Genomic DNA, 19,561 nt, shown 5'->3' with positions numbered 1-19,561 from the left:
TATATTACACAAAATGAACTCTTGTGAGCTTTACGCCATATTATAATGCTGTTACCTCATCAGAAACTTACCAGGAGTTGTATTATGTTTCATTCACACGTGTTCAAGTTACCATTTATTATTATTCTGTCTACATCTTCAAAGCTCAAAATTCTCTGTTCTACCTTGAGATGTCATGTAGTGGTAGTTTTGTTGTTGTTGTTTTACCTTTTGTTCAGTAGAGATAATCAATTCCAGGACTGAAATCATCCAAATGATCCTAGTGAAGGTGCATGCATTTTTAAGAAGTGGAGCACTTCCTGTATTACCACATGACATCACAACACTCAGCAGTGTGTTTTTAGTTTGAGAGAAGATCTCTGCTTAAAGTGTTTGTGTGTTAAACATGTCTGAATGAAACAAACCTAACCTACATGTATGTTTGTGATGATGAAATGACATTACAACATAGATCAGAAAATAGTGTCATACGGGCCCTTTAAATTGATAGCAGTTATCATTCAAACTGCTTGGTGAGCTAATATATTGAGCCGATGTTTGCACTTTTTAGAGTATTGGCTATCAGCCTTAAATCTCCAGCGGAGGTTGATATTTTGTTTAAATGCCAACCAGCTGGCTAAAGAATATTTATAAAGATGTATTTGAACACTTTTTTCTGTAGTGTCCTCTTCGCACTAATATGACTGCACTAATTCACGTTGTAGTAAAACAGGGTTGTGGATGAGTTTATAGTAAATTCAAATGATATAATTTGGATAAAATAATAAAGTCTGCCCTAAATATCAGGTCAAAAATATCAGCAGAGCTCATCAGCCATATATTGTGTTGGATGTAAATGGCATCGGCCTCGACCATGAAAAGGCAGCCAGGTGTTTTTAAAAAGGCCCCAGCTGTCAATAACAATTAGCCAAGAGTAAACAATACAAGTCATGTACTGCAGGCCAATTGTTTTGAGCCATGTGTTGGTGACTTCCGACACGTAGGTGAAGCTGTGCTGACAATCTATTAGGGTGTTTATCTCTTATAAAATGTCTGTCTACAGAGCCCCAGGATTGTTGTTGTTTAGCAGCCTTCTGTCCATAGGGCCATTATTGTAGCATTACCCCAGTGTTTGTGTGGAGCAGAGGTTTGAGCTTCACCTCTCTGTCAGCGGAGGGGAGCGGGGCCACCTCAGGATGTCATTAGTGGGAACCTGGTGTCTGGGTGCTGGCTGGACGCTGCTCTAATGAGGCCTGAGCCATCACGCGCAACGCTGACTGGAGGAGGTGTCACCCATAGGTGCCACCGCCGGGCCGGGACCAGTGCCTTCTCCTTCAATAAGTGGCACCGAAAACGCATCATTAGACGGATGCGCAGCTGCAGTGGGCTTAACCAGACCGGATGGATAGATGGTAATGATAGCTTTAGTTGAAGTGGAAATCAGTAAGTTTTCATTTGTGGATGTGCTGTTTGGCGTCAGACCCCTTTTGTCCCCTGTTATGTGGAGCAGCTATGGCTCTTGTCAGGCCTACAGCAAGATTTTATGATGCATCACTTTATCAATGTTTGTTGACTTTTCAAACCCAACTGAGCAAGTCATACACATTTGGATATGGCAAAGGCACCATAAGTCAAAGTTGACAGAAAGTGTGTGTTATCCTCCGTGCTTCTCCTTGGTTCACCTGCCTTCACTTTGCTGACTGAAGAACCATTTTCTCTGTGACCTTTACAAGTCTGCTATAATAAGAAAATAACGTTTATGGAAAACTGCACATGTGCAAGAGAATACGAGTCTCAGGGAGACTGTAAAAATAACATCTCACAAGGACACACAAGTTTACAGGTACAATGGGTCATTAAAGACTAACACTAGTGTAGAGCTGCAGCTGACCAAACCTGACCCCAAGACAAAAGAATACGCTTTCAGTTTCTCTGAAAAGCTTGACCTGCTCCTTTAAAACATTAGTTCTTCATTAATGCCCTGAGTTGCCTACACAAGGTGATGGTTCTTTGTTCCCATTCTAAATGAGCTATTGATGCAGTTCTGTCAGGTGCTGGAGGTCTTCTAATTATTTTGCAATCAACTGCCTTAAAAACATGATATTCTACACCAGCATTTTAAGGCATTATACTATTTTCTTGTTTGTTCTTCAAAATATAAAAAATTTCCACTTCCAGTATACACACTTCTCCAATACTTTATTATTATTATTTATATGATGAGTCTTGTCACGGATGAATCTCTGTAAATTCAGATGGGTGTGATTGACATGTGGATTATCCAATCAGGGATGCACATGCAAAAGGTCAAACGTATCGCAAGGGACTGAAGAACATTGCATATTTCTGCAGAATCATTGAACGAAGCACTAAACTTTGTTAATCTGAGGTGAGAGAAATGTCATTTTGTTCTAAAAGGGGGGTGACCAGTGAGTCTTTCGTTTCACATGCGTCACTGAAATATACACATCTTATGGCACAGTACTGTCTGAGTCTGGCTTGAGGCGCAACAGAGGGAGAGACTGATATCCCAGATCATTCTGAAAAGTTACTTACCATGACTTTAAGTAGTGCAATACTTTTATAATGTATTATATTATCTTAAGTAGCATTTAGTTAGTGCTGTTGGCTGTCATTGTTCGTGTGTGATTGGGTGTGTTCTTCACTCCCCAGAGTTTGATTAGTCTGCTCCTGTAGCCATTGGGTTCCATTCATTACAGCACGCATATGTTCACTGGGGAGGGCCGCCTGATCTGATCCAGGAGATAGCCACATCCCAACCCTCTCTGGATTTGGCCCTCTGCCCGCCTGCACGTGTCCCTTACCAGCCAGCCTCTCTCTCATGGCACATGCTCAGAGTCTTAATTAAATATCAGAGTGCTCGTTACGGCCGCTGCTAGCCACCCATGGATTAATAAAAATGAAGGAAGGCAAGTAATAGGCCCTCCATAAAGAAAGATGTGGGTCTGGGTCGTCTCTGCCAGCTGCTGTCACTGGCAAGCAGGACTGAGAGATGATTTGCTCTCATTACAGGGAAATGCACATGGCCCGAGGATGATGACCGCATTACTGCCATTGAGTGTGATGTGATTGGAGCTGCGGTGTAATGTTAATCTCTCCGCTTCGGTCCCCAAGATGCAGCAAATAAATGGAGATGGAAATCGGTGCTTTTTCCTCTGTGGCCTGTATATGAACTGATCTTAACAGAAATGAGAAAATTCTTCTCTGGTCACAACTACTAAACGAACTGCTAAATATGTTTAAAACTATTGCTTTAATTCATTTTTATTGTCATAGTTACATTTATGACATTGATGTTTCCATTTTATGAAAGTAGCAATCACTGCTTTTGCATAATTTTCTATGGAGCACTCCCTTCATTTTGTTATAAGGCATTTAAAAAAAAAATAATAAAAATCTTTTTAGTTTAGTCTAGGTTAAAGGTTCACTGTGTAACTTCTCTCAGGGAGAATATGTCACCTGCTTGTCTCCATGATGGAAATGCTATTGCTTTGCTTGCAATGTTCCGCAGTATGGCATTAAAGCTATAGTCCTTATTTAGACCTGGTTTAGTCCTGTTTTAGTCCTGGTTCAGTCCTGCTTCAGTCTGTTTGTGGCGCAAAAGTCCGGCATCACAATTTAAGTCACGGAAACAGGAAACAGCCATTATCTGTTTTTCCCATTATTCATTTAAACACAAAACTGAAAACTGAAAAAACTAATCATCTCTGTTTTTTCATTTTAGTTTTGGAGACAAAATAATGAAGAAAATAGTTCTCATTTTTGTTTTTATTTTGAAAAATGAATGATCGAATGATACACGGATTTATCTTCATTACTTCTGTTCGATAGCACAGTGGCTCTGCGGTTAGTGCTCTCGCCTCACATCAAGAATGTTCTGGGTTACCATTCTTAATCTCAGTAGGACTTTCCTAATTATATATCAATAAAAAAATAATGTGCCTGCTTTGGCCTTACATGAGAAGACCAGATTCCACAGGTGAGCCTGGTGAGGAAAGGCAGGAACAGGTTTTACACCTGCAATCTACTGGTAACAAATAATTGAACAAACAAATGGTAGCTTTAAGGAGAAGTTACAGATGAGATCTTAAGACCATTCTGAGGAACATTTCAGACAAAGCAATGGCCTCCCCATGGACAGAAACCTGTGGCAGACCCTTCACCGTTGAGACCACGAATTACATAAAGAACAGCTTATTTGTTATATAAATAAATATCTGCAATTTATTTATTTTTTATTGGCATTTTTTCCAATAATTCCTGCGTAATTTCTTTTAAAATAGTTGAATACATTTTGATGCAGTCTAACTATTGTTCATAATTGTTCTTGAACTTATAATTTATTTTTATTTATCTCCAGCTACATGTTCTAGTAATCTAGAGACACACACCACTTTAGACAAAACTCTCACACAACCTCCCAGTTTACACAGCATCCATTATCCATAATCCACAAGGTCCTCCACAGAGACAACATGTGCCCTTCTCTTCTCCCTTCTTCCCACCCCATGTCACGGCCCGACATGAAAGCCAGCCCCCCCTTCTGGTTTTACATATAGTAGCTCTGTTTTTCTTTTTTTTCTTACTCCACTCTCATTAGGGACCAACCTTTTGTGCAAGCATTGGGAGGGGAGCGTTGTGAGGTCTCTCGTGTCTGTCACCGCAGATAATGGTCACCCTGCTCTTTACCATGCTCTGTGTTCCCTGTGATCTTTGAGGACATCATTATCCTCTCCATGTATTTCAAAAGAAAGCGCAGTGTCTCCGAACATGGCCTCCTTGTGGGATTGGTTTTCCAGTCCCTTTCTTTGTAATGCACTATACTGCCTCCATTTTACATCTTTTTATCTTGTACTCTTCTCATTTTGCTCGGGCTGCGGTGAAGTTTCCCCAATATTATGCATGTATTAATCCTACAGTGGCCGTTAATTGCTGATGCGGCTACATTGACTTGTTGTGCGCAGCGTAATGAGCAGGTTAGCAACAGCGGAGAGCACCTGCCCCGATCCGCCTCATTACCACTGATTGCTTATTACACAGCTTTTTAATAACTTTAAAGAAACACTATGTAACTTTTTGGGCCGAGTGTCTGCCGCATAGACTGGGAAGTGTTCATGGAGGTGCTTCCGACTATGGTTCCAATTGATTTTACATAGCAATTTGTCACCCTCTTCTCTGTAAATGCTGGAGTGAGCCTCGTCACTTTGGTCTTAAAATGTTCGTAATAATCCACTCTACAATACTCTACTGGTGTTTTAATTTTGCTGTTTCATCTGTAAATAAATTCCTCTTCCTATTATAGAACTTGACTTCAAATTTGCTCCTATAAATGCTGGCCTCGTGAGTTTCATTTGACTGACTATGGGTCACATCACATTCTCTTCACTCCACTTCTTCATACAGTCTGTGGTTTGTCAACTACTTGTTATTCCATTAAACTTTTCTATCTCCCAAGAGACAAACAGGTGATGCAGCCAGGCCAGTCACCTCATTACCAGTGTTTGCTTATTACAGACTTTTTGATAACTTTACTTTTTTTGACAGAAGGGATCTACTTGTCTCCACAGAGATGTTATTCCTTTGCTTGGAATGTACACAGTGTGGCATTCAAACTCATCTATCTCCAAGGGGACATGGAAACCAGGCCAAGTTACAAGTCAGATCAGAGTCAAAAGCAGCTTGGCTTACAATAAGAATGTATGTTTTTCGAGGTAATTTTGAGCAATAAAAGCACTTGAAGTAACTGAATAATAAATGAAAAAATATATACAAGTTTATTGGCATACTGGTGAACATTCCGAGCAAAGCAATCATCAACCATGGAAACGTGCCGGTGGCAAACCCTCTTCCAGAAAAGTTACATACTGCACCTTTAACTTTCACTTTCTTATGTATTTTTTCCCCTTTGTTCTCAGCATCGTGCCACTACTCCTACCTTTTCCCTTACCTCACACTGGGATGCACATCTTTGTTCCTTAACTTGTTTCGTTTTCTTTTTAAAGCAATAAAAGAGAAAAAAATCCTGTGGGCTGTCTCTGCTGCACTCGCCCGCGGGGCAATCCATTTCGTCTCTCTTTGAACCCTTTTTAATTTTGCACCGTAGCAGTTTTTATTAACATATTTATTCATTTATGACTCCTTTCAAAGCCCCTTTTGCATAAGCACACCTTTCTCCTCATTTACTGCTTAGCTCCTCGGCTCTCTTCAGCTAATACGGCACCATTTTAATCCCGGATGCACTTTCATAGGCTTTTTCGGAGATCACTACTTTTCTGTCTAGACTTTAGCCAATTCTTTTCTTCTTTTTTTTTTTTTTTGAATGGGAAGTACGTCTTCATCAACCAAGGTCAAGGCGTTTCTCTCCAGACACCGCACAGAATACAAGTGCACTACCTCCCACTTTTTAGCCTGATGGCACCCACCTGTCACGGACTCCACTACCCCCTCCTCCATAATAACAGCCTGCATACTGGGCTCCATCAAGGGCCCTCAGTCCATTTGGCTACACACTGATTGTTGGTGGGTGATGAGTGGACAGCGGGTCGTCCTTTTTTAAGTGAGTTTTTTTTTTCCCTCTCTCAAGGTGTTACTGACAGCAAAGGGGAAAGGGGATTGATGCATTTAGGTTACAGGCAAGTGCTAAAATCAGGTATTGATTTGAAAGTGCTTGTATATTCTGTATATTTTTTGTATATGTGTGTGTTGAAGGATATAAATTAGGCAAGGGCATGCATTCTCTTATTATTTTAAGATCTGATGTTACAATGTTTCCTCATCAAAAACATACCTGGAGTTGTGTTTTGTTTCATTCACACACCTTTAACACACAAATTCTGCAAATTTTGGCTGTTTTCTTCTCTCAAACAGAAAACACTCTGTTCCACCTTGTCATGTGGTAATACAGGAAGTGCTCCAATTTGTTTGTCATTGTCATACGCCTTCACTAGAATCATTTCAGCCCTGGAATTGCCAATTTTTTATTGAACTAAAGGTCAAATGTAGCTGTTAACTTGAAAACTACCACTACATGACATCGCAGAGCATTTTCATCTTTGGAGATGTAGACAGACTAATAATGCAGGATTACTGAAACATGAATGTATTGTTTGTTTTTTTCCCCCCATATTAAAAAGTAAAGGCAGCACTTTTTGACAAAATCAGTCTGCATCTAACAAACAAGTGTATTGATTGCAAACCCTGAAAAAAAGAAAAAGTCCCCTGAAAATTCTAGGGGCTGTAGTCAACGAAATAAATTCTTCATCGACTAAAAACAAGCATGACTAATGTAGGCGTAATTCAAGCTCACAAAACTATTCAGCATCTCTTGGATCTGTTCCATGTATCTGACCCGAACTGCACTACAAAACTAACCATGCATACAGAGAGGTACTAGTCTTCATTATGTAAAAAAAAAAAGTAGGTTATGATTTATTTCCACATCTCAGATATCTTTATCCAAATCTGTATAATCTGTATAATTTGGTTGACTAATGTTGGTTGATAATAAAACTCCATTAATTATCTGACTAAATGCCTACAGCCCTAGAACATTCAACGATGTGCCAAAGGATGTGTAAGAGCTAGATATAGCTCTAGCGCTTACACGCTTTTGAAGTGCATTATATAGTATTGCTGTAATTAAACCCTCTACAGCTCAAATCTCATTGTAGTACAGAACAATATCCAAAATGTTCCCACTAGTATGAAGAAAAACTCCCCACAATAAATATTGAACCCCAAAGGTTATTGTTCCATCTGTCATTTATTGAACGATATAGTAATCATCATGACAGGCCTAGACAAATAGATTGTGCATATGCTTCCTCCTTTCACAGTTTGAAAATTGGGTTTTATTTCTCAAACACTTTTTGCTCTAGCTCGGGTGCATAAATATTTTAAAATCAAATAATGAATTTGTGCATTTATTACTGCTGTTAAATATATTGGTGGGTGTAAAATCAGTTCTCAATAAAATTACAATACAACAACATGTAAGTACTTACAATGATGATGTGATAAATCATAAGAGGTCTTCATGTAATTTGAAAATGTCAGAAAAAGCAGCTGACTGAACAGGACAGAAACAGGGAGAGAAGGCCACTATAACCAGCTCCTCTTTCAGTCCAGTGGGCTGTTAAATGCTAGACTCCAATTTAAGGTGCTATGCCACATTGTCTGAACTCAAGTCTGTCTTTCAGATGCCAGGGAGATCGTTCTAAAGGCTCAGATCTTAGCCGGCGGTCGGGGCAAGGGCGTGTTCGACAGTGGCCTTAAAGGTGGAGTGCACTTAACTAAAGAGTAAGTAACACCCTGTGAGTTTTTCACACTGTTTTACTGTTCAAGTAAGATCCATTTTGTTCTGGTGACATCGACTTTTTGAGTGAGCAAGCACAAAGAGCTCTGTGAAGATGTTCCCCAGGCACTAAAGCACAGTTAGGATTATTTGTGCTGCAAATAAACCCTTTTTTCTTTTTTCACTGCCTCATTTCTTGTGCAACTTCTCTCAATTAAAAAGAGGATTTTGAGTTTGGCTGAAGTATTATGCGCCCTGTGCGAAATTTCCCAAATCCCATGCTGTTTGGGATTTGGTGTCGCTGCTAAGGTTTATTTTTACAAAATGTGGATGTACACAATTAGAGTTCACAGTAGATCTTTTTAAAGGCTCGGTATCTGATTTTTTCCCCCTCTTGTATTTGAGCATATAGATATGATATAGATAGAAATATAGATATATTGGAGCGATTAACCAATTTTAATTAATTAATTTTTTTTTTTTTTTTTTTTCATGGTCAATCTCGATAGTTTAAAATCCTGAGCAATTGATGACTGATCAGCTCTGCCAATATTATATGGGCTGATATGTAAGGCAGATTTTGATCATTCTCCTCAAATTTTGTAATTCAAATTTACTACAAACTTATTAACAGTCTTTTCTTTACCACAAACCTATAATGTAATGTATATAAATGCGTTTAGTGCAGTTATCTGTTTCTTTCTCCCTAAAGCTTTGTGTGTATTTTTTAGGCAGCAAATTGATCAAAACAAAATATCAGCCTGTGCTGGAAATTTAAGACTAATACTTGATACGCTAAAAAGTCCAAATACTGGAATATCTGTCCTATATTATATAGCTCTCAAGATGTGTCTGCTGCGCACTATTTGCAAGCGTTTTATTGTCCAATAATCTGGATGTGCACAGTTAGCATGCCAGTGGTTGTTAGCTTTACTTTGAAAAACAGTTATAAACTCACTGTGGTGAATAAATAGGATGCGAGGAATAACTTTGGCCCACTGCAAAGTGTCAGTTCTATTTTTAAAATTTTTAAGATAGTAAAAATCTGGTACAACACAGCACTTTTTAGTCAATAATACTCAAACACCATATGTATTTTTTATGCACTTGCAGCACTATGAATTTCTCGGTATAGATCATTTATTGCTACCTTTAGGGCTGAATGGTGATTTATGACAGTTGTTCTGGACATGTATCATCGTCACCCTACTTTGGCTGGGAAAAGCAGGGAACTTTTTCAAAGTGAGACATGCTGAAGTTCATCGTCCCCAGACAGTGACACGAGTGCACGGTTCACCTTCCTCTCATCTATCAAAGGATGAGCACAACCCCTGGATTCATTTGTATTCACTTGTAAAAGCGGAGCAGGCTTCCAGAAGGGCGATGGCATGCAGCACGCCTTTAAAGAGCTATAATAGAAAGAGCTTCATTCACACTGATGTGTACTTGGACCAGAGTGTTTCTCAAAGTCCGCCTTTGTCAGAATGTGTTACAATGTCCACAAAGAGCTCAGGTTAACTCTCTTCATTTGCACTATAACCCACTGTGCATGTTTAGGTTATTCAGCTTTTCTCTCTGCTGTTTCTGTGTGTGTAATGGGATGAGTTCAGGCAAGGTCTTAACTGTCTTAACTTTAGTTTTATTCGTTCTTTTTTTTTCCTTTTTTTTTTTTCAAAACCAACCAAAAGTATTTTTTTAAAACCAACTTTAAATTATATTTTGTTACAGCTTGTAAAAGCATCTACATAAGCCTTAGAATCTCATGTTTTAACTACATCCTGTCTCTCCTACTCTCATCTCTTCTTGTTTCATTATACATTAACCAAGTACAACCGTATTTTAAACTATTTATTAATGCTATAGTTTGTCCCCTTTGCCATAGGCTGCTCTCTTATTGTGTGTTTTTATTAGTCATTCTTCTGATCCCATCAAAAGAAGGAAAAGAAGGCCTATGTTTATTAATGGTAAATACAATTGACCTACAAATCAAAGGAATCACTTTTCAGGCTATATTGATCCACTGATCCATTGTGCATGCTCATATCCTGTGTGTGTTGAGTGGGTGGCGTTACTTGTCTGCACACTTACTAAAGGTGCAGCAACAGCATCTGATGTGGGGAAATTACAATTTTTTTTTTTTATTAATGCAAATTATTGTATTGAACTTTTGTATGAATCTTTGACCTCTTTGTTCCAGTCCTGCAGTGGTCGGCGAGCTGGCTAAAAAGATGCTGGGTTTTAATCTCACCACCAAGCAAACGCCTAAAGATGGAGTTAAAGTCAAAACGGTAAGAATTTGTAAGAAACCAAAGAATTGTCCTTTTTTCTTTCCTCATTACAAGGTTATTTGAGTCCAATAATACAGTTGTATGAGTTTAATGACTGTGAAGGCAGCCTGAATCTGTGCTTTGTTTTGGTAGCTTAAAATATGTAGTTGCTGTCCGCTCTTGTTTACTCTGGCTTTTTCACTTGCTGGTGTTATGGCTCATTGCATAAATTGAACGAGGCCCAGTGTGAATTTAAAGTGTTGGGTAAACAACTGTTTCTGTGTGCCACTAACAAGCAGGGATCTCATTTTCTGTACTAGCAAACTGCATACAGTAACTACCATCTCAAAAAAAATTGAGCTGATGAAGCCTTCAGCCTGCGGACTCCCACCTCTTCTCCTACAGCTGTGTTTAGCAAGAATCAAATCTGCTGCACTTGTCAGTTTTCAAAAAGTCACCTGGGACCTTCCAGAGATACAAATGAATGTCTCAGAGGCAGAAGTAACTGCAAACAAACAAAATACAATTGGAATTTGCATTTAGCCCAAGTGCAAAAAGCCACGTTCCCAAAAGGCTCTGGAGAAGTTTTGAGATAATCGAGAGAGTTGACCTGTGACCTGTATAGTGATGGAGCAGGAGCAGATCTTGGCTGTCAACCTGTCCATAAAGATTGCATAACTCAACCACCCATGGGTCCAGTATAGAAGGTAACAAGAGAGGCCCAGCACTGCTCCTCTATTAACTTGACTTGCTGCCAGGCTACTGATTTGGGAATGAGTAGAGATGGGTTAGAGGCTGAGTTTGAAATATTACACTAAAGAAATGGTCACATGGAGTAACTTAAAGGTGATTTCAGTTATAAAAAAAAGAAAAGAAAAAACAGGCTAGTTCATTTTAAACTGTTTGCTGCAGTCCAAAAGTATTGCTCACATACCCAGTCTTCCTGAACATGTGAGACGGGCCTTTTCTGTGACGCTGTTTAAATCCAGGCTCAAAACATTTCTGTTTAACTGTGCAAATAACTGAAAGGTTTTCATTCCGCACTCTTCTCTCCAATTTATGTCTCTCTTTTTTTATTTTAATCTTCATGATTATTTATGTTTTGATTTGTTTGTTTTTATTATGATTTTAATGTATTTCTTATTCTGTAAAGCACTTTGAATTACTTTGTGTACGAATTGTGCTATACCAACAATAAACTTGCCTTGCCTTGCCTAAAGCATTTTGACCATCTTAATTTACTGCAAAGATTTATGAGAGCTTTTCACATCTTTCATAGACCAGAGAGATTACTGTGACGTTAAAGCTTGCAAACATTAGCATGCTAATGGTGCACTTCCTGTTTCGCCGAGAATGAAATGCTCTATAACTAGATGTAGATGGCAGATACCAGTCTCAGTTTCACCCAAAAACGGCTTACAATATCTGCATTGGAGTGAAACATAATTGGAGGGAAAAAAAATATGTTATGTCCCTTTAAGTGAATATCTTTTACCTTCTCAAAATCAGCTAATAATAGGGGTGTAACAATATCCAAGTCTCACGATACAATATCATCATGGTATGAACCTCATGGTACGATATTTATTGTAATATTGTGGGAAAGCTCATGATATGGTGGGGAGGCTTACGTTTAGGGATGTAACAATATCCAAAATATCTCGGTACGATATTTTCACTATATACATCTCATGCGATGGTATTTATTGTGATATTTTGTGGAGACTAACAAAAATGTTAAGATGCTACTTTTTCCTCTTAAAATGCCTTGACCAGACTTAATCCAAAAAACTTAGTCTGAAGTGCTTATAAGTTATTTCTTCTTGTAGTCTGCACTGAAATGGAGCAATGGATCATGGTCTATGTAGTTCCCTCTGTCTTTTTTTAGCTATTGCTGCAGCAGTCTCTTAATTTCAGCAAAGAGACTTGTAATTCAATATATATTGTGATGGTCCACGATGTTATTGTGAAAACTTTGACGATACAATATCACGATATTTCTGGTATTGTTACATCTTTAACTAATAATAAAGTATTTTATTTATCACAAACTTAGAAGTATTGCAAGGAGCGCTAGGATTGACTGCACTTTAGTGGTCCACCCCAGTTTAATGTTGCCATTAGAAAATAAGTTGAAGCTGAAAAGCGAAAATTCATCCATCCGAATATCGACAATGTGCCAAGGGGTTTGTACGAGCAAGAAGTTAGTTAGATTCAAATGTATTCCTTCAAGTCTTCAGAAATCCGGTTAGACAGTTTTAATATTAGAGGATATACTATTCAGTCTGTTTACATCACTTGAGTTTAGAGAAGACCATCCATCCCCATTGACAATATGACGAGGTATAAGCAGAACACAGGCACCCATGTTCAAGCAAACTTCACCTTTACCCTTAACCACACAGCTAAAGACAACCTGTCAAAGTCTTTTCTCCTCAAATGAGACTCCCGCTTGCTTCCTCACTCAGCTTATCGGCCTCTCTCAGCTTAGGCCTGCTTTGTTAGCTAATGCGTCTCCTATTCTTTGTGTACCAACTGGTCTCTGAGCCCGGCTTCACACGTTCTGTCAGTCAGCCTTGTTATCTGGTGCCATTGTGGTCAGACTGCTATTTAACTTTCATTAGCGAAGTGTCACACCTATGTCGTCCGTGTTAATTATTCTCAAGCAATCATTGAAAACAGCTATAGTACACTGCTGTTTCTTGTCAGCTTTGTCTTTCTGCTGACCTGGTTTTCTTCTTCTGTGTGTTAATGGTCGTGCCCAGGTGATGGTAGCCGAGGCCCTGGACATTAGCCGAGAGACCTACTTTGCCATTTTGATGGACCGTGCCTGTAACGGACCGGTGATGGTGGGAAGTCCCCAGGGAGGTGTGGACATTGAAGAAGTAGCGGCTAAAACCCCAGAACTCATCTTCAAGGTACAGTTCTTTTCTTTTCTTGCTTTGCTTTTTGAGTCATAATTTGCACTCACATGTTTTGGCTTATGTAGTTATTCTGGTCAGTTCTGTAAAGGTAGAAGTTTTCAGACTTAATATTTTTTAAGCTTAATTTATCTTCATAACAAAAATCTTAAGCCACGCTCTCTGAAACAAAACTGAACTCTGGGTATGTTTTTGACATGGTAACAACATTCTAACATGGATAAAAGCTCATAAGAGTCAATTTTACGTAATAAAAAACCTTTACACATACACTGTAAACATACTCTTGAGTACATTTGCAGTGCTTTCTCATGTTTACACTTTAAAACAATGGCTTTGTAAGGAATAAGACATTATTTTTCAGCCTAAATGAGTCTTATCTAATAACAATCATGCCGAAAATGTTGACGTAAGCATGCACGAGTAATGAAAGTGATTTGATGGTTAAAATGAGTCTGGTGATGATTTATTAACTGCACAGGGTCTCTACCTCTGACTTAACAATACCGGGCAATTTAAACATGAATGAAACAAAATGTATGTGTACTTCTTTTACGGGGGAATAATGACTAAAATCTCCAAAAACGCAATTTGGCGTAATATACTGTATATCTGTTAAATGTTTGACTTGATTTTTTACTGTCCTATAACACACCACAGGTCTCATGCGCTGGTAAGACTTGCAAAATTGCATGTTTCTCTGTGTAAAGGAATTCCAGCTTTATTTTATGTGTAAAGTTTGTAAGATGTCTGAAAGGAAAAAAAAATGTGTGTTGCATTTTTTTGCCTTAAGTTTTGGTTTGACTCCCAAAATGATTTCGGGTAAAAGCAGGTCCTTGTCATTGTTAACAGATGTACCAGTTAAGCCTTACAGATGGAGGTTTAACCAGCATATCTCTCTGCTTGTTTTATCATCCCTTTTCTAGACTGCAGATGTTAGCACAGATTGCAGAGACCGTGCATTGATGTCTATCATAGTGCGTTGCAGATTGCACGCAGGAAACACACTGCTTTAGTTCTGCTACATATGGTTTTCCTATTGCTTCTGTTCCATTTCCAGTGAAATATTTTCCAACTAAAATAGAATGAATCTGGTAGCTTTCCTTAAAAGTGCATTGTGTAAATTTTCTGGTGGTGGGCTGCTGCCTGCTTGTCTCCATGGAGATGTTATTGCTTTGTTTAACAGTATGTCATTAAACCTTTCTATCATCATGGAGATCAAACCAGGCCAAGTTACAGGTGAGATCTATGGAGAGGTGACCCTGCTCACAGTCAGAATGCTTGTTTTTCTAGTATTTTTGAGCTATAATACCACCTGTAATAAATGTAAGGTAGATCTGTTTAATGGCATATTACGGAACATTGGAAGCGGAGCAATGACATATCCATAGAAACAAGGTGATGGACCCCCAACCGAAACGTTACGAAGTGCATCTTTAATTCCTTCCTCATGGGACCTCACAGCATTTTAGAAGACCTATAGTTTTAGTGTCAACTTTCAATGTTATTGTCTTGAACATTGTCAGATTGCAGTTTTTTGGAGCTGGTTTATGGATAATGCCTTTGCTATTACTGGGCCTATTCACATGAAACAAAAACTAACACATCATTAAAAGTTTTATATTATGTTTTCACTGTAGTTTCAGAAAGTCGTCCCATTATTTAACACCAAAAATGTGTTGAAAGGACTTTTAAATCACTAGATTAATATGGCAAGTTAGTAGAGCCAATTCTAAGCAAATAAAGATACATCATCTGTGGCTAGATACACAAGTTTGGATAATTATTTTAGAAACACTGAATTTCCAAGTGATGCAGGCTCCTGTCCTCTATTTGAAATTATGACTTCATCAAATTTTAGAATGTGAACACAACATCTTAGCTTTTACTGCTCTACTTTTTTATCACTTCATCGTTTTCTGTCAGCATAACATTTTAGTATACGGCCCATTATTTTTTCATTCTTCTCAGTATATATCTCTTCATCATTCCTTTTTTTTCTTTTCTGTTTTGTAGGAAGTCATAGATATATTCCAAGGAGTTCAGGATGAGCAGTCACTCCGCATGGCAGCTAATTTGGGTTTCAAAGGACCTCTTCAGCGTCAGGTAATGGCACAGACAGATAATGCAAAGCTGTGCAGACATGTACACAAAGGGACGTATGCTCAGTCCCACACACACGCACGCACACACACACACAGACATACACATATGCTTTGCCTATCATTACTTTTGCTGTACAATATTGTCTGGTGTCATTATATGCGACACATTGCCAGGTGGTCTATTGTTATTTCTGGCAGAGGCTGGGAGCACAAACATTAATGATACTGATTTGTTACAGTGATTCTCGACATACGTGGCTATAGTCCATGAAATAAATGACATAGCGACTGAGCAGCTGATTATAATTATTGGTTTATTACATTAAAGGGCCAGTATTATGCTATTTTCTGATCTATGTTATAATGTTTCCTCATCATAAACATACCAGGAGTTGTTTTTTTGTTTCATTCACAAGTTTAACACACAAACCCTGCATATAGAGGCTGAATTCTTCTCCCAAATAGAAAACACTCTGTTCCACCTTGTTATGTAATGTGATAATACAGGAAGTGCTCCACCGTGTTTTTTAAACTCCATATACCTTCACTGGAATCTGAAAAATTTAGATAATTTCAGCTCTGGAAAAGCCTATATGTACTGAACTAAAGGTAAAAGGTCACTGTTAACTTGAAAACTATCACTACATGAGCATTTTGCCCTTTGGAGATGTAGACAGACTAGCAATAAAATGTGTTACTCAAACGTGTGAATGAAATGAAACAAAACATAACTCCAGGTAATATCTCAGGCCTCAATTTTGTGTAATATTTTTGATAGTTTAGGTGTTATTCTCATAAGCCTAGAATGTGTTTAATGTTGACTCTCATGAAGCATTGATAACAAGTGTTAAGTGAGTTTCATAGCATTGTTTTCCCCTTGCCACTGTCTCTGTGATGTGAGAAATTAGATTAGTTCAGATTTGTGACATAAAGAATACATCTAAATAAGTACAATGAGTCTCGGTTCCCAGAAGAGAAGCCGCAGTCGTGAGTTGTTTCTGCGTCCATGAGGGGGCTTATCCAATTACTGGGTTAACCGTAACACAGGACTTCATTTTATGATGAAATGAGGAATGAATATTACATTTACTGTGCAGTTAGAATAACACTAAAATGATGTGTTTGGCCTTGTTTTATGTAAGTGCACTTGGCAGGGCTTTGTTGGGACAGTGTTTTCATGAGGTACTGACTGCCCTCTGCGGCTCCACAGGCTGCAGATCAGATTAAGAGGCTCTATGATCTCTTCCTGAAAGTCGACGCCACACAAGTCGAAGTCAATCCTTTTGGTGAGACTCCCGAAGGACAAGGTACATGTGCAATGCTAATGTCTGTTTGTGCTTCTGTCTGAATCTACACTGTTGTCTGACCTGTCATTGTATATGTATTATTATTATGATATTTCCCCACAAAGACTCTCATAGAAACTATTTACAGAGCTTATTGACTATTCCATCTCTCTGCCACCATCAGTGCAGCCTCCTCTGACTCTGCTCATACTGTATCTCAATTAAGCCCTCACATTCAGAGTTCTCTTTTTACACACAAACAAAACAGGTGATAATGGTGTATTTGATGTGCTCTGACTATTTAGTAGAAACACACATGTATTGGTAAAATGCACAATTAGATTAAGACAAATGTTTAAATTGCCTATATTACGCAAATCGACTTCTTGTCATCTTTAAGCCATGTTATCATTTTACCTTATTAAAAAAACATACCTGGAGTTGTGTTTTGTTTCATTCACACATTCAAAAATTATGCCTAAACATGCAGAGTGTGTGTGTGAAACATTTGTGAATGAAACAAAACACAACTCCAGGTATGTTTGTGATGAGGATATAACATTTTAACATAGAATAGTGTAATATGGCCCCTTTATTGCACTTGTTCATTTAGCTCACAGTTTACAACCAACAGTATCATCACCGTGGAGCAGTAAAGTAACATTTGTGTTTAAAATGCAGTGTCTAAATTGGATTGGTTCTACCTCTGTATCCATAATAATGTGTAAAGTCCATTGTTGTAGCCGTTTCACTTGCTACAATAATTACTAGTTTGTGACTCCAGAGAAGGTTAGCGGGGGCATTCACGTGTCAATCACTGACACAAAAGAGAGTGATGATGATGAAGAGCGCAGTGGCTGTTGTGATGCAGAATATGTGAACTCACGCTGAACCTTATATTTTCCTCTGGATGTGGTAAATGTGATGGCTGTTTGAGGTACATTAGGGCACATCCTGTATACAAAGGATCGTTCTTAATGTCTGAACTTCAGGCACTATAGCTCTCCTGTTCCTCATTCACTTCCATTTTGTTTCCACATATATTTCTACAAATTATTTTAGCTCGTACCACATGAGGCAAACTCAATGAAAGGTTCACTATTACGCAAAAATTTACTCTTGTGACCTTTAAGCAATGTTATAATGTTGTTTGTCCCCGGAGTTGTGTTTTCTTTCATTCACAGATGTTTGAGTAATCCTTCTTCATTAGTGTGTCTACATCTCTGACGCTCAAAATGCTCTGTTCCACATTGTGATGTCATCTTTTGATAGTTTTTAAGTAAACAGCAGTCTTTTACCTTTAGTTGAGATGGCAGTTCCAGAGCTAAAATCATCCAAATGATTCTAATAAAAGTGTATGAAATTTAAAAATACAGTGGAGCACATCCTGTGTTACCACATGACATCACAAGGTGTAACAGAGTGTTTTTTGTTTGAGAGAAGAATGCTATGTAGGGTTTGTGTGTTAAACATGTGTGAATAAAAAGAAACACAATTCCAGGTATGTTTCTGATAAGGAAACATTATAAAACAACAGAATACAGCGTAATATGGGCTCTTTAAATTGTCAGTAAAATGAAAACCAAAAATAACTTCACTCCTGAGTGAAATTTAAGTAAATGAACCAAAACTGAATAGATTTTAAAGTGAAAATATCTAGCCTGCCTCTGCTCAGTCAGATGAGCTGCTTCTCTGTGGCGAGTGAAAATAGAACAACATTTGAAAGGCGTGTCACCATTAATATTTATGAGGAGCCATTAAAAAGCACATTTCTTTTGTCAACATTTTGATATTGCTTGTTGTCATCGTGTACTATAGATAGATACATGGTTATTTATTGAAAACATGTTGTAAATAGTAAAAACAGATAGAAACTAAAAAACACTAAGAGACCCTGCCCACTCCAGAGACAACTGCTGTTTCTGTTGTAAAGAAATATAGCAAAACATCAATTGAGTAGTTGTCAACAATAAAGTCACAAAATATTTAGATATTGATATTTAGGTTTTTTATTCAAAAAGCACTCATATTTTTAGATTAAAGCCGCAGTGCGTACCCTTTGGTCTAAAACTCTAGCCTTTTTTTTTTTTTTTTTTTTTTTTTTCATTTTAATAATATAATATAATATAATATCCCACTGTATGACTTACCTTGTATGGTTAACTCAGAAGGTCATAACAATTGTCTCACACTCCATCCTGTGTAGAGCAAATCAGTGCTGTATGTTCTAAACAAAGTCACTTTATCTCCAACATAACATGAACCAAGCATGCATGTCCCCCTTAGAAAACAGTTAAAAGAATGAAAAGAACAGAATTGGCCAAGAATTCGGTTACAGTGGCAGCTAATACATGCACACTCAATATCTTATAATTATGAGATTTTTGGAGTAAACTAAACATTTGAACTACGTGCAAAGAGCAAAATCACCAGTTTCTTTCTGATCATGGTTCCCCAGATCACTCGCATTGGATTTTGCTGTTTGCATGTCATTTAATTAATCCTAAAGGTCTTCACCCAGTTTTGGTGTGCATGAAACTATAGCCATTGATACTAAGCTGAGTGAAAGGAAATCATTTTGAGGAGCTTGGAGTAGAGCCAGTGCTCCTCCATGTCTCCTACACTCACTTAAATGAATTAAATATATAATCAACTTTGTGTTTTAGCTGACCCATTAAAGTCCATTCAT

General features: G+C 38.0%; 1 protein-coding gene across 1 annotated transcript in view; it reads left to right on the top strand.

The window, feature by feature from the left end:
• suclg2 (succinate-CoA ligase GDP-forming subunit beta) overlaps positions 1 to 19,561 on the top strand; it is a 104,273-nt gene that overhangs the window by 30,266 nt on the left and 54,446 nt on the right. Inside the window, exons 3-7 of the mRNA XM_020930974.2 lie at positions 8,199 to 8,298; positions 10,491 to 10,581; positions 13,326 to 13,478; positions 15,498 to 15,587; positions 16,797 to 16,893. Of these exons, the coding sequence (XP_020786633.2) occupies positions 8,199 to 8,298; positions 10,491 to 10,581; positions 13,326 to 13,478; positions 15,498 to 15,587; positions 16,797 to 16,893 (531 nt within the window). The remainder of the gene's footprint in view (positions 1 to 8,198; positions 8,299 to 10,490; positions 10,582 to 13,325; positions 13,479 to 15,497; positions 15,588 to 16,796; positions 16,894 to 19,561) is intronic.

The sequence above is a fragment of the Boleophthalmus pectinirostris genome, unplaced genomic scaffold (assembly GCF_026225935.1).
Source record: "Boleophthalmus pectinirostris isolate CB_2022bp ecotype Guang Dong unplaced genomic scaffold, ASM2622593v1 HiC_scaffold_3, whole genome shotgun sequence".
Classification (NCBI taxonomy): domain Eukaryota; kingdom Metazoa; phylum Chordata; class Actinopteri; order Gobiiformes; family Gobiidae; genus Boleophthalmus; species Boleophthalmus pectinirostris.
Note: the sequence above shows the minus strand (reverse complement) of the source record. Positions and strands in the feature narration are given on the sequence as shown.